The following is a 19449-nucleotide window of genomic DNA, read 5'->3' on the forward strand; positions in this document are numbered from 1 at the left end:
TCTACTCCACAAATGTTGCTAGAAATAATAAGTAATTGAATAAATGAATAAGTGAGTGAATGAGTTTCAAAAGGCCTGGTCTTATCCCCAGGCTTGAGTAGAATGGTTCCTTCTTGCTGGCTAGTGCCCAATCCCCAGGGACAGTCAAAAGCTACAGACTGGACTAGGGAAGGACTATCCAACCAGACTCACTCTGAGATGGAGCAGGCCCTCAGACACTGTCACCTACAAGGATCCCATCCAGTGGGTCGGGCCTGGGGCCCAGGCAAACTCAAAGAGGACCAGCCAGAGTTAACAGGAGGAGGGGGTCCAGCAGGTCAATGGAATGTAGCAACAGGAGTCTGGGACCCAGGAACCAGACAGGAGGGCAGAGTTAGGGAAGTCAAGAGGCAGGAAAGAGGGTCCCCAGCACATGGTTGGGGTCTAGTACTGGGGAGGAACTGGCAAAAGGGGCCCTGGGAGCAGAGCTGAGCCTCCATTATTAGAACTGCGACACAAGATTGGGTGCCAATCCCCTGAACATTGAACTTGGCTCCTTTAGGAATCGCCTAAGGTCAGGCTGGGCCCCAGAGTCTGAGGCAAAGGTGAGCTTACCAGTGGGGTCCAGGAACTCCAGCTATGGTGAGAGGACAGAGAGATTCAGGGTGAAAACCCAATGTGTTCTGAGCCTCGGTAACTCACCCCAAAATCTGGTCTTGGAGTCAGATCTCCTGTAGCTGGGATTGCCCTTTTCAGAACTTCACGTCAGCTTGATGGCAAAGTCCACCAGCTTTCCTAGCTGCCTGGGTCTTGCCCAACCTTAGCCATGGTTGACTAAACCATGGTTCATATTTTCAATAAGTTAAAGAGATAGACAAGGTCTGTCCTGACCTACTTGTTTTGTCCACCCCTCAACTCATCTCCCTTTGGTACCAAGGAAGACAGGACAAACCATGTTACCAGATCTCCACACTAGTTTGACACCAGGGAACCTCCTGTGGCCAACTTCACCCAATGTTGAAAGGGTAATTTTCCACTCAACATAAAAAAAAAAGTATGTTCACCCACAGCTGCCATCTCTCCTTGAGGTGTCTTCTAAACCTGAGTGACCCAGAGTATGTCCCACATGTCCTGAAAGATTCCATGGGGAAAAGACTGCACACCGGGGCCCCATTCTTAAAAGATCAAGGTCCCTATTAATAAAGGCTCTGAGAAGTCCTGCAAGCAGGGAGCCTATCTGACTTTGTCAAATCCAGTGTTTCCTCAGTTTATTGAATCCAGAACCTTTTTTCCCCTCTCCCAAAACAATATTCCATGGAATGTCACTTGGGAAACACATCCAAAATGCAAAGCAGCATTGCCTGCTGCCATCTTGACACAGACAAGCTTCTTTCTGGTGTTCCAGGGAAGAAAGTAGAAGTTAGGGGAATGTCTTGTTAAAAAGCCCTGAGACAGAGAGAGCAAGGATTCTGGAGACCCACAAGGGCTCAGAATGGACATCCCTCTCTCAACCTCCAGGAGACTCCATCTCCAGAGCCACTGTCCCAGAAAAGATGTCATCCAGCAAATGCCTCAGAGGAGGAGCAAGCTTAGCTGAGAGGGGAGGTCGGGTGCCTGCTGCTCACGAAAGAGCGAGGCAAGCACAGGCTGGAGTACCTGGCCAGCAAAGGAATGATGTGCATTTCGCAGCATCCCCTTGGGCAGGCACAGCCTTGTCCTTTGGGCTGGACTTGAACCAAAGACCAGTTCATGTCTCCACCTGACTCCCCAACCCTGCCCAGCTGGGCGTCCCATTCTGTCTTCTCCCAGTGCTCTACATTCACCAAGGCCAAAGATGACTTCTCAACCCCCACCTGTCTGTTTTGAGACTCCTGTCCTCTTTGGGGTGGAGGGAAGAAAAATCCTGCTACACCTCCCGCCCTCCTGCCTAGACTCTTGGCTGCCTTCAGAAGCCGGACAATACAGGGAAATGTTTGCACCCAAACAACTTCGCTGCTTCAGGAACTGACCGACCCTGCCCAGGAAAGAAAATTCCTGCAGCTCCACCCTGCTACCCGCTCAGTCTGGGACCAGAGACCAAAGCTGGAGAAGCAGCCTAGGGGAGAGGTCACCAGAACAAAAAGGGTCTTAGGCCTCCCCAATGTGGCGAGAGAGGAGCTCAGGGGCCACCCCTCTCTAGCGCCAGGGGCTTTCCTTCCTGCCTAAGTCAGAAGAGAGCGCTATCCCTGCCTGTGGGATATACCACAGCCAGATTGTCAATACTTATCTGGAGAGAGCGTGGCTCTGGATTAATCTGGCCTGAAGATAATGAAAATAACACTTTGATGTGATTTGAGAAATGTGTTAATTCATTCAACAAGCATTTGCTGCTCTTGGGTTCTGGGCCAGGCCCTGTACTGGGCACTGGGGATCTAGGGGTGGATTGGCCCTCACTCCATTCTAGAGAGGCCCCCAGTCTACAGCGAGAGATGGACACCCAAAATGGAACAGGAGGGCAGGAAGGGAGGACCTCTTCTGCCCTAGCTGAAGTTCTTCCTAGAAATGCCAGCCTGGTGTTGGCTAAAGTAAGGGCTTGTGGGATCAGTGCACACATGGGTAGGATGGGCTGGGGACCCATCACCAAATGCACCCGCAGCTGTGACCACTGGGTTCAGGAAACCACAGGGTCAGTGCAGTTTGTAGAAGCAGAGGTCCCAGTCCTCATGTTTGATAAAGACTGAGATGCTCTCTGGTGGCCTCCCTCCCAGCAGTCCTTCCCATCCGCTCCGATTCTGCCCTCGCCAATCCCAACACAACCCTGAGGTGAAGAACACCAGGTGCCAGCCAACAAATGCTGTGAAAAGCAACAAGAAGAAAAAACAGACTGGCTTCTCCTTAATTGCTGGCACAGACAAGTCCACATGTGACACTGCCATGGGGTGACCTCCGGGCATTCCTACACACAGACCTTCAGGGTACATCAGCTTCCTGTCTCCAGCAGTGAGGGTGGAGGAGAGAGAGTCAATGACCCCAGGCTCTGAACTTGACCCCATTTGCACAGCAGCCCGCCCCTTTTACTACCTTGGAGGAAACTGAGGCTGAGGGGAAAGGAGCAGGGAAGATGGAGGGGAGGTTGCCGGGGGTAACTCAGGTCAAGGCAACCAGCCTGCTTGTCACAGCCCCTCACGCCCACTTCACCCACGTGCCAGAGACTCTGTGTTTTTGTCTTTCTTAGGGGGGAGGGGTGCAGCTCAGGGCTTTGAGTGATGAGTTAAGTGACAATGAATTTGAACCACATGGAGCCTGGGCTTAAGGGGAAAGTGTTTTGGTGAAATGCAGCTGGGATTTCATCAGTCCCCACCCCCCAGACAGTACAAAAATAGTCCGGGCCAGGCAGGCTCTGACCCACAGGCCTGGCCCAGTTTTGCCGCCCCCTGTCCTGGAGAGGCTCAGAGTGGCCTCTTTCCCTGAATCTGGGTTTCGTAATCTTTCCTTGTTGTTTTGGTTGCCTGTTTGTTGACTGGCCTAGTTTGTCTGTGAGAATTTGCTCCCTGACAAGCTCCCCGCTGCTTGGCCCTAAGAGAGGGTAAGGCAGGGAGACCCTCTATCACTCTTGGTAACAAGGCCCAAGGGGCCTGGGCGAGAGGCCAGCGCTGGGCTGACTGGGCCCCACCCGGAAGGGACTGCCCAGGAGGACTGGTCGGGAAGCCCTGTGGCCTTTGGAGCATGGATGGGTGATGGGCACTGGACGCTAGGGCAAGAGGTGGGCGTCACCCAAGCAAGATCTGGGAGGTCTCCTCAACATTGCAAGTCTAACCCCACTGTTCAGAGGGGAAACTGAGGCCAGAGGCAGGAAGTCAGGACCGAAGCACCTGGTTAGCAGCACAACTAGGAGTCACCACAAGCAAGCACTTCTGCTTTCCAGCCCTGGCCTGGCACCAAGGAGGCGTTCCGAGTGTTTGTGGACTGAGAGGATGATCAAAGCCCTTCATCCCCAATCCTTCACTCAGAGGAAAGAAACAGAGGGGATAGCTGGGCCCCTGGATAGACCTAGAAGGTGGGCAGCCAGCCCACCCCCCCCCCAACAACAACCCTGAGCGCCTATTAGTAATAATCTCCTTCCCCCAGATGTGAATGGTGGGAGCTGCTCCTGAGGGCGCTCCCACGGTTGGGACAGTGGGGAGGGGACGCTAATGGTGCCCTCACGGGCCCAGCAACAGGGCCCACAGGACAGCAGCTCCCAGAAGGAATAAGATGTGCCAGCAGTGAGGCCAGGGGCCTCATGGACATGGACAGCAAGATTGGGGCACCCCAGGTGAGGGGCTCAAGGCAGAGCTCTCAGCCATGGAGTCCTTCAGACCAGCTGATGGAGCCACTGATCTCACAGTCCAGAGTCACATTTGGAAACCTCAGCTCAACCCGAGTACCTAGACCAGGGCTGGACCCTGCCATCCTGGGGGTTGGGATACTGAGTGATGGCTACAGTGAGCATGGCTGCAGGGCCACAGGTGTTCAGAGGCCACTTTGAAAACCAGTCTCCTATCCCGGGCACTCAGCCTGGACACATCCTCTCAGGTTACCAACCAGAGCACTGAGGCCAGAGATCCCCGGTCCTAGGGACCAAGATAAACACAGAGCGGGTGACCTGGGTATTTGGACCTTGTGGCAACAGAGGGCTCTGGGCTCTCCCCCCAGCTACTACTAGCTGAGCCATAGCTTCCCCATCTGTAACTCAGGCATTTTGTGAAACCTAACTAACATAATAGAAGTCAAGGACAGTACCGAGGGTGTGGAGGGGGGTGTGATGAGGGGGGTCAGGAAGGGCCACAGTAAGCCTACCTGGGGAGACTGTTGGGGTAGCTAGGCCCGCTGGGGGTCAAGACAGGGCATTCTGTGCAGCCTGAGGCAGGGGCACTGAGCCCACCTCCCTGCTCTTAGCGCTCCCAGCCTGCTTGGAGGGAGGGGGAGGGCAGAGGAGGTGCTGTCAGGGCTGAACCAGCAGCTTTCTCCTCTTGCCAAACTCAGCAGTATAGAGTCAAGTTAATCTGGGTCTTACCAGAAATGTCCTCCACTTTATCCTCAGACTGGGCCCCCCCCCAGGGAGAGCCAAGAGCCCCAGAGACAGGACCTGTGTCAGTCCTGCCTGCCTCAGTCTCCCCATGCAGGGCCAGGCCAGGACACCTCCAATGCACACAGGAAGTGTAGCCTGGACACTCCCTGCTCCCTGCCCGGTGGACCCTGGGACCCAGCCTGGTTAGAAATCCTTGCCGTCCTGGCCTCCCTCCCTCCTCACTTCAGAGAGGCTTCTGTTCCTTTCACTCCCATTGTTCTCCCCCTTGGCCCTGGGCCAGCCCCCAAAGACCAGGCTGAGCCTGGTTGAAGCCGCCAGCTAGGGAATGAGGGTATCAGGCTGGAGCTCTGGGAAGCCTGGTCCTACCCCAGGAGTTTGGTGATTGAGGGGTTTCTTCCCAGCCCTCTTGACAGGTGTGGGAATTAGGGGCTTAGGGAGGGAGATCAGACAGGCCTGGATTTGAATAATTTGTCAGCTGTGTGAACAAGTGATTTACCCTTTTCGAGTCTCAGTTTCTTTGTAAAATGGGGATGACAATGACAGCTTCCTGCCACGGCTATGGAGATTGAGTGAGATAGTCCATCACAGTGAAGTCCTCACCATGGTGCCAGGAATGAAGGAAGCACCCAGTGACAGTGGCTGCCATGTTCGTGCTAAGAGGGCAGGGGCTTTAGGTGGTGGGAGAGGTTGTCAGAAGGTGCCTGTGGAACAAGGAAGGTCAGTTAAAATAGTCCAAAAACGATGCCAATAGCCCCAGAATGCTCTCTTCCTCCCTCTGTCTGCTTAGTTCCTCGGCAGGTCAGGTGGCGGCAGAAGCAGACAGAGGGAAGACACACACACACACACACCCATGGAGATCCCCAGCTCCAGACCTGGAAGCTCTGAGTGACCCTCCAGACAGTACCCCACCTCAGGGCCAGGTGTTCCCCAGGAGACTAAGCACAGAGCATGTGTGCCTCATAGCTCCTGCCTTCTGGAAGAGCTAGGGGAGCCAGCTCTGTCTCTGGCCAGTGTGACTCAGATCATGCAAAGACTGTCTCTGTTTGCTTTGAAACCCTCGACAAGGAGGAAGACTGCCCTTCAATGCCTGGACATTTCATTTGAAGGCCTGGGGGGATAGGAAAGGGTGACCCCTGTAACTCAGCTGGTTCTGTTTCTCCTCCTGGGCTTGGAACAGTGGCATCCCTTGTCAGGGCCTAAGACCCATTCCTCTCTCTGCCACACTCTGTGCGTCTGTCTCTCTGTTCTCTGCAATCTGTCTCCTCCACCCACGCCGCTTGCAGAGATGCAATGACGACCAGTGGTTAAGGGCACAGACTGCCTGGTTTGAATCACAGCTCTGCCACCCAATGGCTGAGTGGAACTTCAGCCTCGGGTTCTCCATCTGTAAAATGGGTTCGTGATAGCAATCGTACCTCCCTCACAGGGAGGCTGGAATGAGTTAACACAAGTAAAACCCTCAGAGAAGGTCTCTGGCTCAGTGTGAATACTCAATAAATGCTAGCCCTCGTTATTTTTCATTTGTGTCTCCATCTTGCATGTTTGTTGACTCAGATTTTCCATGGGTAAGGAGGTGCAGAAGGAGGCATGAAGCTCTGTGGTTTAAATTGCCTGTTGCTCCGGGGCCTCTGGGCTGGAGGCTAGAGCAATAAAGGATTCCTTTCAATCGGGGCCAGTGATGCTCTGATAAAGCTTGACCACAGGATGCAGAACAGCGGGCTCTGTGCTCACGCCCCGGGACTTGGAGGCTGGGCCAGCAGCAGAGCTGAGGCCATTCTGGTCAGGGAGGCAGCAAGGCCCTCAGCCCCAGGCCACAGACTGGTAACACTTCTCTGTGTTCCCATTCTCCCCCTGCACCCTTCACTGCCCTGCAGTCCAAATATCTGGCCTCCGCACCTTAGCTGTTTGTACCTCCTGTCATAGGAAGCTCAGGGTCTGAGAAGGCAGCCTCTCAGAATCCTCGAATCTTGGAATTATAGGGCCTACCTATCTGCATAATGCTAGGAGATTGTCTAACAAAGCTTTGGGCTCCTTGTGAGAATAGCCTCTGCCGTCTCCCTGACAGAAAGCAGCCCTGCAAGCTTGCATCCCCCTGCAACAGGGAGCTCACTGCCCCAAAGACAGTGACTTAAGACCCACGTGTTTTCACTCATTAGATCCCATGTCCCCAGTGAGGTCAGGAGGGCAGGGTCTATAGCCCTATTGAAGAGGAATCAGTCCAGGCCACCACTGGGCAGTGCCCTCAGCTCAAAAGCTTCCTCCAACCCAGATCTGCCTCTTCCCCTGGCTGCCCCATGGTGTGTTTCTGCCCCAGCAACCCCTTGCCCCAAGGTGGTCTTTCCCACAGGCCAGCCCCAGTTTCCTTGGGCATCCTGCTTTTCTGGGCTCTCTTCTCTGAGTCTGGGGTGTCAGGGGAGACAGCCAGCCCCCATCCTACCAAGCACGGGTATTGGCAGAGAAGGGAAGTGACAGCCCAGCGCATCATGTAAAGTGGGCTCAGCGACAGGGACCAACCCAGTGTAGTCCCCCCATAGCTGGTTGCATACCCTGCAGCACCCTAGGCACCTCAGGAGGGGATAGGAAGGCAGATGATACTGAGGGCCCCCAAAGGCTCTTTCAAGCAATGCCAAGGGGCTGCCCAGTGAGTTCGTGCAGAGTGGCAGCTGTCACCACTCTTAGCAGGGGACATGTGTCTACATTATGAGAAAAACTAAGCTATTCCCAAGGGAGCCCCCAGGAGCAGCCCTATGAGCTGAGTCACCGGAAAGGAAGAGTGAGCACAGGACTCCCTCCTCAGGCCAGGGAACCCCAGGCAGCACCAGCTCCAGACCCAGCTGGGCACAGGGTGAGGCAGGGTGGCCACAGAGCTCCAGCCATCCAGATGTGCAGCCAGCATTCCACTGTGGAGACAGGCAGAGCAGCAGCCAGGGGCCCAGATGGGCTGCATTAACCTGAGAGCAGGCTCTTTGGGACCCAGATGCTCTGTGTTTAGTCGGCTAGCAGGCTTTGGGCTCCAGATGTGGGCTGAGGGTGGGGGCGGGAAACAGCTCCAGATGTGCACTGTCTGAGCAGGAGTGACTGCAGGGCTTAGCTGCAATACCAGGGCCCAGGGGCTTGGGGTTTTGGGAGCTGGACCAAGAGACTTCCCCACTCATGCCCTTTCCAGCACCCCAACCCTAGCCCATGGGCACCAGGGCCAAGAGGGGTTCAGGGTTCCCAAAAACTCTGACTAAGGCACCACAGAGCCCAAAGGCTTATGCTTCGTTGCATGAACAGGGAGAAAACCCAGGGTCCTGCCCAGGGTCACACAGCCAGGGACAGGCAGGACCCCCAACAGCAGCAAAGGGTCCAAGGTACTTCAAATCACAGGCCGCTTGGAGGTCGGCAGCGCTTTGGGCCAGATGCCTGCCTCTCCCCACCCCCACACCTACCCTTGCAGCCCCACACAATTTAGGTGACTTGGACATCCTTGAAGGAGGCGCTGCCCTGACCTTCAAGGCAGGGTTCAAGAGGTGGGGGACAGCACCAGGATAATTGCAGAGGATGCAGCTTTGCCCTGGGGGCCCTGCCCCTTAGCTGACCCCTAATCCAGCCAGTGCTGCTCCACTTGGGAAGTGGAGAGGCAGAATCCCAGCTAGGTAATGGACCTGGGCTGACCACTGACCCTCCGACCCCAGGCACTCAGCCACCAAGCTGAGGTGGTAAAAGGAGCACCCACTCACTGGTCATCCTCCATATGCCAGGCCCTGCGCAAGCCCCTTACCTGCTACATCAGTTCCCCACAGCTCCTGTGTGAGGTGTGGTGTCCCATCTCATAGATGGGCAGCTCTCAGAGAAGCCAGCCTGTCTAAGACCATCCCGCTGGACAAGGCAGAGCCAGGCAGGGCTAGAGGAACACTAAGGACCTGCTCCTGGTCCCGGCTTGGTCTGGGGACTCTGAAGACTGGTGGCTCAAAGTGGTGTCTGGGGAAAGCCTCCATATGGTGGGACAGATGAGAGAAGCCCAGAGACCCTTGCATTAGTCCCCAGCAGAGTCCTGAGACTCTGCAGCAGCCCCTCCCACCACCCAGGGGACCTCCAGTCCGGAGAATTGGAAAACTCCCAGCAGGCCCCTCCTCAATGTCAGAGGTTGCCCATCTCCCACCCCTTTTGCCATACCCCAGAATTACGGCTGAGAGGTCAGAGATGAGGCAAATGGAAAGCCCCTCATCCTCTAAGCTTCAGTCACCATGTCTGCACAGTGGCCTCAGCTCTGGACTCGGAGCCAGGAGGGCATAGTGGCTGCAGTGGGCAGAGGCCAAAAGTCAGGCCCACCTGACCAAGGGGCAATGGCCAGAAGGCTCAGCCTAGAAGAGGCCTCTGGGTGGATAACAGTCCCTGGACCCCAACTGAGGGGAAGAGTGAACAGGCACAGTTCCCCCCTGGGGTGGTTGGGCGTACCGCAGCCTCCTTCTAACCCTATCCTAGAAAAGCAGCCGAGGAGAGGGACGCAGGACCAGCACAGTCTGGCCTAGGCAGGGAGGCCGGCTGGGGGAGCGGGCTGAGGCGAGAAGCACTAATAGGTTATGTCAGGCAAGTGCTCTGGGGAGGGGGCCGCGCCTTTCAGCTCTGGCAGCCCCACCTGGGGCCCGCGCCCAAGAGTTGGGGCCTGGAGAGAGATGCTGGCTTGGTTCTGAGAGCAGCATGGGGGCCGGGGAGGGGGCTGCTGGGCCCTGAACAGAGAAGCCTCATTTAGCCATAGTGGCCAGGAAGGCAGGACAGGGATGAACCCCCAGCCCCTGTCGGGTGGTACACACAGAGACCCCCTTCATGGCTGGGGGGTATTCCATGAGGAGGAAGCTGCAGGCTCTGCCCAAGCCTACATGTAGGTCGGCTTGGTGGGAGCAGAGACCCAGGGATTACCCCTAAGCTTCAGGAGGGCCCTCTCACATGCCCTTACCTCCTCCTGTGCCCAGACCCCACCCCAGGCTCCAGGATCCCATCCCCAAGTCAGGGGACTCTGATTTCTCAGCCCTGTACTCGCACTGCTCTGCCCAGGGTCTCCCCAACATCCCCCTATCCTACAAGCCACACAGGGACGTCCCCTAACACGGCTGTCTCTCCTGGGGTTGGGATGGGGTCAGGAGTTGGAAGACAGGGAGAAGCCTGAAAAGGAGCCCCTCTCTCAGAGCTGTGGGCTCAGGGGATGAGCCGGAGCTCAAGGAAGTAGAGGGGGACTCAACGCAAGGAGGGGTCAGTGAAGGGCCAGGGACTTAGGCCTGGGACTCAGGAGGCCTCTCAGCCATGACAGGGTGGCCAGGGCCCTGTGTGTCTTGGCCCAGCAGGACCCCTGGGCCGCCAGGTATGTAACAATTCCAGCCATTTCCTGCCCTATTAATGAGAAAGGGGCTGATATAAATACACGCTCAGCATAAATAAATACAGGCCAGGCCCGGGACTGCATAGCAGACAGATTGCGTGGAGCTGCTGGCCAGCCCTTCAGCCAGTTCCCCCCACCCTCCAAATATCTGGCCTCCGCACCTTAGCTGTTTGTACCTCCTGTCATAGGAAGCTCAGGGTCTGAGAAGGCAGCCTCTCAGAATCCTCGAATCTTNCCCCCCCAACCCCGTCCTGGTTTCCCCCAGCAGGCCAGGGCCCCTCCACACTCATAGGCCTGAGAGAGACAGATTGACTGCCCTCACCCTTGACCTCAGAATGGGGTCCCCGTGGCCTCTGGGAAGGGGGCAGGCCCCGAGAGGAAGCTGCTGTTCCCAGCACATCCTATAGCCGGCCTGGAACAGGTACTGTTCATGCCCAGACCCGGCAACAGTCCCGTGAGGGTCAAGATACTGTGACTGTGCCTGTTCACAGGTGGGGAAACTGAGGCTCCCAGGGTTAAGGAACTGACACAAGGTCACACAGCCAGGAGGTCCGGGATTCACACCCTGTGGCTTTCTAACCCCATGGCCTCTGATCTGCCCACCGTGTGCGAGGGGAAGCCAAGGGCCTATTCTCGCCCTCGTCCCTTCCTCCCAAGCCCCAGCCCTAGGATACCAGCACCCTCGGAGGCCTGGGAGGACTTGCATTCAAGGCCTGGAAGCATAGGTTTCATGGAAGCGGATCTCAGCGCGTGTCAAGACCCTGCCCCCAGATCCACACATGCAGGCCTGGCTCCTCGCCAGCCCGAGACCACCTTCCAGCTGAGGGGTCCGGGACATTGAGGTCCTTCGAATGTTGACTGTCTCATCAGGGATCACCCAGTCACCCCACATTCATAGACATGAAAACTGAGGCCCAGAGAGGACAGAGCCACATCTAAGGTCACAGAGAGAGACAGGGCAGAGCCATGGAGCCCAAGCATCTGCCCCCAACCCTGGGTCTTCTTCTCAGGCCTTGAGCTCAGACCGGAAAGGACCGCATCCTCTCACTAGCCTCTCCGACTCAGTGCTACACCTGCTCCCCAGCCTGCACACTTCCTAGGGCAGACTCAGGTGTCAGCCTGTGTCCCAGAACCCAGCCTGGGGCCCTGCCCTGGGCGCAGATCAGCAACAGCAGCTAAGGAAACCAAGCTCAGAGAGGGAGGAAGCCTGACAATGCTCACACAGCAAGGGGCAGATCGAGGGCCAGCAACCAGGGTCTTGCCCTCTAACGGCAGTACATTTCTCTCTTGCAGGCTGGGTTCAAATGCCCCTTCTTCAGGAAGCCTTCCCAGCCACCCAGTCCAAAAGAATGGCTTCCTAACTGCTCCCAGCTCTACTCTGCCTTCAAGCCTTTGAAGTCTTCTCTCACAGGTGTGTCTGGTAAGTGGGTACTTAGCCCAAGGCATGGCCACCCTAAAGTACCCTCTGCAAGCCCCCTGTGGAAGGTAGGGGCTAGGCCTTTCCAAGTTGCAGTTTTATCGCCACCAGCAGCAGACAATTTGGGAGCCCAATGTGGGCGTTAACTATTCGAGAGGACGAGATGAGTAAGTGGGCATGCTCAGGGCGGCAGGGTCCGTAGCCCCAGCTGGTCTCCTGGCTTCACCCCACCTCCAGGTCCAGGGCCCAGGCTAGACCCTCTCTCTCTGGCAGACTGGGCCTGTGACCTCTTTGCCCCCAGCCCCTGCCCCAGCCCTGGTCCCTTCTGCCCAGACTCACTCCAGCTGTGGGAGGTCTCAGTCCCAAGCCCCCAGGGATACAGCAGGAGAGGTGGAAGCATAGCATGTGGCTGGCCAGAGAGGAGCTCCCAGGGCAAGGGTTACCTCCCAACATACACCCCTCCAATCCCCTCACCAGGGAGTTCCTCTGAGGCCCACCCCCTCCCATGCTTCAGAGCAACACTGGGAAAAAGCAAACAGGAAATTGACCTAAAGGCCTCAATACAGCCGTTACAAAGGATAAGGTATCCATGTGGATTGACTTGGAAGTGGGTGGGTGGTATTTTCAAATGCAAAATGCAATTTGCCTAAGACATGCTTAGCATGCTGAGATCTCATCAGCACAATCTACGGCTGTATTCCAGTGAGCAGGCAGGCAGATTTGCATATGTGCAAAGAATCACGGCTGGAAAGACGGAAGCAGCATGCACTTGACCCTGTTTCTCTCAAGTTTAGAACTAGAGATGAAGTAAACGTTTTCCTTTAATATCTCTGTATTGTTGGCAATGTTTTAAAATCTCATAGAAGGAAAAGATACCAGTATCACACACACGGCCTGACCTCTAACCCCACTGCCCGGAGCCTCCCCACTGGTCTGCCTCCAGCCCTTCCCCCAGCTCCATCCTGGCTCTGGTCTTCTCTCCCCATAGGCAGGCAATTGCCGTCACCCTTCTTCTCCCCTCTTGGCCTTCGAGGTCTCTTTCCACCCGCCCCTCCCTCCCAGTACCCTGGACCCGGCCCTGCAGACCCCACGCTTGTGCAAGGCCCATGCAGCTCCACAAGCTGCTCTGGGACTTCCTCCCATCCCCCCAGGCCCCACCCGCAGTGGGCCAACGTCTCACTCTTCCGCACTCAGCGTTCCCCGAAAGTTGGGTGTGTGTTCTGGAATCACCAGTGCCTTGCAGGGCCCTCTCCTGCAGGTATTCTGCCTCAATGGCCAGATGGAAGCCCACAAATCTTCCCCCAGGGACAGGCCAGGACTGCTCCTCAGACTTGGAGGAAGGGCCTAGAAGGTCACCCCACACCCACCCTGGACCATCTGCAGGTCTGTATGGGAAGCAGGGAAGGAATGGGGCCCTAAATTCTCTGGGAACCAGAATGGGGAAGGAGAAAGCAGGGCAGAGCTCTCTGGAACATCTCCCACCACCCTCAGGCTTGGAAGTGAGTGGGGGGTGATTGCAAGAAACCATCTCTTCCCCTTCACAGTATCACTTGCCTAAGGGCAGTGTCTGGGGGATCTGACCCACTGTAGCCTGAACTCTCAAAGCTACATGAGCCACCCCTCAGCAAGACTAGGCACCTAGGGGTGAGTGGTAAGGTATGGGTATTTCCCTCACCCTGGAGGAGGCAGATGGGTGGACCTGTGGCTGGATTTGTGCGTGAGTGGCTAGGTGAGTAGGTAGACAGCTGAGGGATAGATAGGTAGGTGGATGGGTGGGTGGGTGGATGGATGGATGGATGGATGGATGGATCTGTGGATGGGTTTGTGGATGAATGGATGAGTAGGTGGGTGGGTGGGCAGGCTGAGGAATAGATGGATAGATAGGTGAGTGGGTGGATAGATAGATGACTGGATGGATGAGTGGGAAAGTGAATGGCTAAGTGTGTAAATAAATGGATTGGCTAGCTACAGACTGGCTCTGGAGCAACTACTTCTCAAAGGAATTTTCTAAGTTTCTTAAATGTGAAGCGCTGGCACCCCTCAGTGGCCAGAGTCTCTAACTACCCATCTCCTCTAAAGCACTGGACACCAACAATCCTGAAAGCCAGGGGCATGGGCTCAGAGAAAGTTAGGGGTTCTGGGAAACAAAAAATCTAGGGTCCAGTGCCGGTCTTTCTCCTAACTTACTCTGGGAACTTGGGATTGTTCAGTCTTCTGAGGCTCAATTTCTCCTCTGAAAAATGGAGCTAATCAAACCTGATGCCTGTGTTGCTATGAGATTTAAACAAAATTGCATGTGTAAGGTGTCTGAGATGGTTATCTGGCATGTATCATGTGCTCACAGAATGTGATTTCCTCCTCAGGGGCAGCCCTAGGGCACACATGCATGCATACACATGCACGTGCACACACATATGCATACATATATCCCTCCAAGACAGTAGGAAAGGGATGGAGAGTAAGACCCTAGACCAGACCAGACCAGGAGAGAGAGATAGGGACACATTTATTCTCCAGGGGTTTCATGCTCTGGCAGGACTGGCCCAGCCTCAGGAGCAGAGGACTCAAGGAGCAGGGACTCAGACCAAGGGCCTGAGGCCTCCTGCAGCTCAGCTTCCTTGGCCTGGGCCAGCTGGACTGTGTGCTCAAAGGCAGCCTGCAGCAGGTGCGAGGCAAGGCAGGTGATCCAAGTGACAAGATAGGCCAGGTGCCAGGAGATGAGCGCTGTCGTGCTCTCCACCCACCAGTAAAGATGCTTCAGCGGTGCCAGCAGCTCCAGCACCACACGGCTGTCCAGTAGAGCCTGGAGGGGGCAAGAGGGTGGGCAGGTGGCCACCATGAGCTTACATAGCTGCACTGCCTAGCTGCTAGTCCCCCAGCCCAGCCCTGGCCATGCCCAGTGCCCCAGGCCTGCCCTCAGCAGCCTGGCCGGCACCCTGCCCACTCACCTTGCTTGGCAGCCAGCCCAGGCTGTAACGGTGGGCCTTCCGGCACAGCCTCCATGTCAGCAGCAGCAGCAACAAGGCTGCCAGCATCAGGCTGTGCAGACATGACAGAAGCAGGTCCATCCAGGTGGCTACAGACAGGCCCAGCCACTCCCAGACACCTAGCCGCATCGGGGCCAGGACCAAGGCTCGGGCACAGCCCAGCATGCCGGCCCATGCTAGCCTGGGCACCCTCAGCACCAACCATACAGGGACCTCTATCAGTGCCAGCCCAGCCCGTAGAACCCAGCCCACAGGGCAGGCTGCGAGTCCGGGCGATGAGTGGGCCTGCTGGCCACAGGACCCCTGGGCCTCCTGGAGCAGCCCTGACAGCCAGTGGTTGAAGAGCATGACCTTGAGAAGCAGAACCTCGTAGAGGTGGACCCGGTTCCGGACTAGCTGCAAGAAGAGGGTGGGGAGGAACGGCCGGTTAGTTCAGTTGGTTAGAGCACAGTGCTCATAACAGCAAGGTTGCTGGTTCAGTTCCTGTATAGGCCACTGAGCTGCCCCCTCCACAACTAGATTGAAACAACTACTTAACTTGGAGCTGATGGGTCCTGGAAAAACACAATGTTCCCCAATAAAATAAAATAAAAATCTTAAAAAAAAAAAAGTGTGGGGCAGAGAAAATCACCCACCTTCACTCACTCAGGGAAGAAACCCTCCCTGCCACTAGTTTTATCATGGGGGTGGGGCTTCCAAGTCACCTTGGGCCAAGCCCTCCTCCTCACAAGGCCTCAGTTTCCCCACACATAAGAATGATCTTTATCTGTCTATTTCTAAGGACTCCATTCTCAAGAGGGACCTTTAAACAGTGTTTCATATTATATTTGGTTTTCTTTCCTTTGGGTTTAAATGATTATTTATAATACTCCAGATTGAAGGAGTTTGGTTTATGATGATGATGATGATGATGATGATGTAAGGAGTGACCATCCCCCTCAGCCCTGCAGGACTTGAACCCAGGTCAGTGTCTTCTCCTAAGCACCTGAGCTTTCTTGCTCATTGGTTGACTCTTGGTGTCATGAGGGCAGCTGGGAGCAAAGGGCAGTGTCACTAGGGGTAGAGAGATGTGAGGCATGAGGGGCATTCACAGAATTAATCACTGACTTACTGAGAGGGGTGAAGGAGAGGGAGGGACCCAAGAAGATGTCCAGATTTGAGACTTGTGTGAGGGTGGATATGATGTCTCCCATCCACTGAGCGGAGGAGTGGAGTTGGGTGGGGAAAGAGTCTGCAAATGACAGGGCTGGCAGAGTGGCTCAGTTGGTTGAGAGCCTGAACTCTGAGCAACAGGGTCTCCGGTTCGATTCCCACATGGGCCAGTGAGCTGCACCCGAGCTGAGCTGCCCTGAGCTGCCGACAGGCAGCCGGATGGCTCAGTGGTTAGAGCGTGCACTCTTAGCAACAAGGTTTCCAGTTTGACTCTCGCATGGGATTGTGGGCTGCTCTCCTGCCCCCCGCTCCCCCCACACACACACACACACACAACTAAGACTGAACACGGCACCTTGAGCTAAGCAGCTGCGAGCTACCATCGGGCGGCCAGATGGCAACTGGACTTGGGAGCTGAGCTAGCTGCGCCCTCCACTAACTAAGATTAAAGGACAACAACTTGGCTATTCCACTTCTCCAATTCCCGAACACTGTTCCCTTTCCCAATTCCCCAATAAAATCTTTAAAAAAAAATAGAGTTTGCAAATGAGAAAGCTTCATTTGAGTCCTGGAGCTGAACAGCCACTCCTCAGAGCCCTGAAATCCCCAGCACCTGAGTAACACCAGCCCACCAGTCTGGACCCCATGTGTACAGCAGGACCATCTGGAGCCCTAAGAGATGGTGTGGGAGACAGCCCTCTGGGATTGGCTGTGTAGGCCATCATAAAAAGGATCAGTGGAGCAAAGGGGGTGGAGCCATGCTGGGAAAGGAAGGGAACCCAGGAGTCCAGCTTGAGGAGGAATTGGGATGCAGATAGGAAATGGCAGCTGCCCCCACCTCACCATAATGTTGAGACCAGGGAGGACAGCAGCCTATTATACCCTACAATCCTCTAAGATCAGTATAGGAGAAGAAACAGTGGCTCAGAGAAGTGGATTAATTTTCCCAAAGTCACACAGCTAAAGACTGGAGCAGCCAAGATTCAAATCCAATTATCTATCTCTTTCTACTGCACCATGTAATGTCCCCTTTTTATCTCCACACCAGCAGAGCCAAGGAAGCCTTTTCTGATAACTTAGCCCACTGAGGAGTTGTGATTTGGAGATGTGGCCCCAGTCATCAGCATTTGCATGTTTTAAAAACACACATGAGACTTCCCTCGCGACTTCCTGCAGAGAACATGGCGGCTCTCAGCTGTGCCCGCTGGCTGACCCGAGCGCTGGTCGCAGCCCCGAACCCCGGGGCATGGAGGAGCGTTTGTACCTCGGCGGTGGCGCACGCAACCTCACGGAGCCAGGCCGAAGACGTGAAGGTGGAGGGCGCCTTTCCCGTGACCATGCTGCCAGGAGATGGCATGGGGCCAGAGCTGATGCACGCTGTCAAGGAGGTGTTCAAGGCTGCCTGTGTCCCGGTGGAGTTCCAGGAGCATTATTTGAGTGAGGTGCAGAATACGGCTTCTGAGGAGAAGCTGGAGCAAGTGCCGAGTTCCATGAAGGAGAATAAGGTGGCCATCATTGGAAAGACCCACACCCCGAAGGAGTATAAGGGAGAACTAGCCTCCTAGATATGAGACTGAGGCGTAAGTTAGACTTGTTTGCCAACGTAGTCCATGTGAAGTCGCTTCCTGGGTACGTGACTCGACACAACAATCTAGAGCTGGTGACCATTCGAGAGCAGACGGAAGGGGAGTACAACTCTCTGGAACATGAGAGTGCAAGGGGCGTGATTGAGTGCTTGAAGATTGTCACTCGAACCAAATCTCAGCGGATTGCAAAGTTCGCCTTTGACTATGCCACTAAGAAGGGGCAGGACAAGGTCACGGCTGTCCACAAGGCCAACATCATGAAACTTGGGGATGGGTTATTCCTGCAGTGCTGGGAGGAAGTTGCTGAACTATACCCCAAAATCAAGTTTGAGACAATGATCATAGACAACTGCTGCATGCAGCTGGTGCAGAATCCTTACCAGTTTGATGTTCTGGTGATGCCCAATCTCTATGGAAACATTATTGACAATCTGGCTGCTGGCCTGGTTGGGGGAGCTGGTGTGGTCCCTGAGGAGAGCTACAGTGCAGAGTATGCAGTCTTTGAAATGGGTGCCCGGCACCCATTTGCCCAGGCGGTGGGTAGGAATATAGCCAACCCCACAGCCATGCTGCTGTCAGCTTCCAACATGCTACGGCACCTCAATCTAGAGTATCACTCCAACATGATTGCAGATGCAGCGAAGAAGGTGATCAAAGTTGGCAAGGTGCGGACACGAGACATGGGCGGCTACAGCACCACAACCGACTTCATCAAGTCTGTCATCGGCCACCTGCACCCCTATGGGGGCTAGAGCCCTTTATTCCCTCCAACCTCATGAGGACCATACCACCTACACCTCCCTTCAGTTCAGTGGACCAGACAAAAGCCATTAAACCTGCAGACCATGATCACCTGGGCAGAGCCTAGGTTGTCCTGGGGCTGGCTTCCTTAAGGGACTATGTTATATCAGGGGAGGGTTAGGGATGGGCCCAGGCCACAGGGATGATGACAATTCTCCCCGACAGGTTCGAACTCCTGACATGGAGACTTCACTGAGGCTGTCATAGATGCCCTGTCCCACCCATAGGTCCCACCCACATGTGTAAAGGTGTCCAATAAAACACATTATGTATATCATAAAAAAAAAACACGGATGAGCAGGGCAACGCTCATCCCACGCTTAACCCACAGGAGTGACCCCAGGGCAACGCTCATCCCACGCTTAACCCACAGGAGTGACCCGCTATAGAGAAAATTCTGGCACTGCGGTTTGGGGTGGGGCTTCTGGAAGCTGTCAGATCACTCCAGGAAGCAGGCAGTCACCTCGTTCCACAGGTCAGGACAGGTTGCCAGGTCCAGCAGCTCTGAGGTAGCTATGAAGGACCAGGTGTGTGGCCCCTGCCCCTCTGCCCCTACCCCCACTCACCAGCACTGAGAGCTTTACCACCAGCAGCAGGATCCCCAAGAGGCTGGATCTGATCGGAGGGACAGCCTCCATGTCTGGCCTCCTACACCTCCTCCAGCTGGGAGACACAGATGACCTCACAGATGCTGCAGGGTGGGGGCTGAGTTACCATGGGGACCCAATTGCCACAAGAGACTTCCCTTTACCTGCCTCCCACCCTTCACTGCACAAAAACTGGGGTATTTGTCTTCCACATCCTGTCCACTTCCTGGTTGGAGACTGCCCCTAGCTCCATGAACCTCTGGCCTGCCCAGCACCAGCACCAGGAGGGTCCTCAGGGCCTGCAGCAGGCAGCTGCAGCAGTCAGTGTGGATGGAAACAGGTTGCACTTCCTCACATCCTTCCAACTCCCCAAGTAGCCAAGGCCTGGAAAACAGAAAACTTTACACCCAGGGCCATAGGCAACAAAACGTTTGGAGGCAGAAGGAAGCCTCACCTGCCCAAACCTGAAGGCACCCTACCTAAGCCCCCACCCCCACCCCAATTTATTCTTCTTGCCTTTTGCTAAACATT

At 55.4% G+C, this 19449-nt stretch overlaps 1 protein-coding gene and 1 pseudogene across 1 annotated transcript; one reads left to right on the plus strand and one right to left on the minus strand.

Moving 5' to 3' along the window:
- Window positions 1-14311: 14311 nt before the first annotated feature.
- Window positions 14312-18969, minus strand: TMEM270 (transmembrane protein 270). The gene is made up of 3 exons (XM_019646832.1): window positions 18898-18969; window positions 14754-15188; window positions 14312-14608 (listed from the first exon to the last, which is right to left on the minus strand). Exons 1-3 carry the CDS (start codon window positions 18967-18969, stop codon window positions 14312-14314), a joined length of 804 nt encoding a protein of 267 aa, XP_019502377.1.
- LOC109385010 (isocitrate dehydrogenase [NAD] subunit beta, mitochondrial pseudogene) lies at window positions 17105-18489 on the plus strand (annotated as a pseudogene).
- Window positions 18970-19449: the final 480 nt, after the last annotated feature.

The sequence above is a fragment of the Hipposideros armiger genome, unplaced genomic scaffold (genome assembly GCF_001890085.2).
Source record: "Hipposideros armiger isolate ML-2016 unplaced genomic scaffold, ASM189008v1 scaffold_107, whole genome shotgun sequence".
In the NCBI taxonomy this organism is placed as follows: Eukaryota; Metazoa; Chordata; class Mammalia; order Chiroptera; family Hipposideridae; genus Hipposideros; species Hipposideros armiger.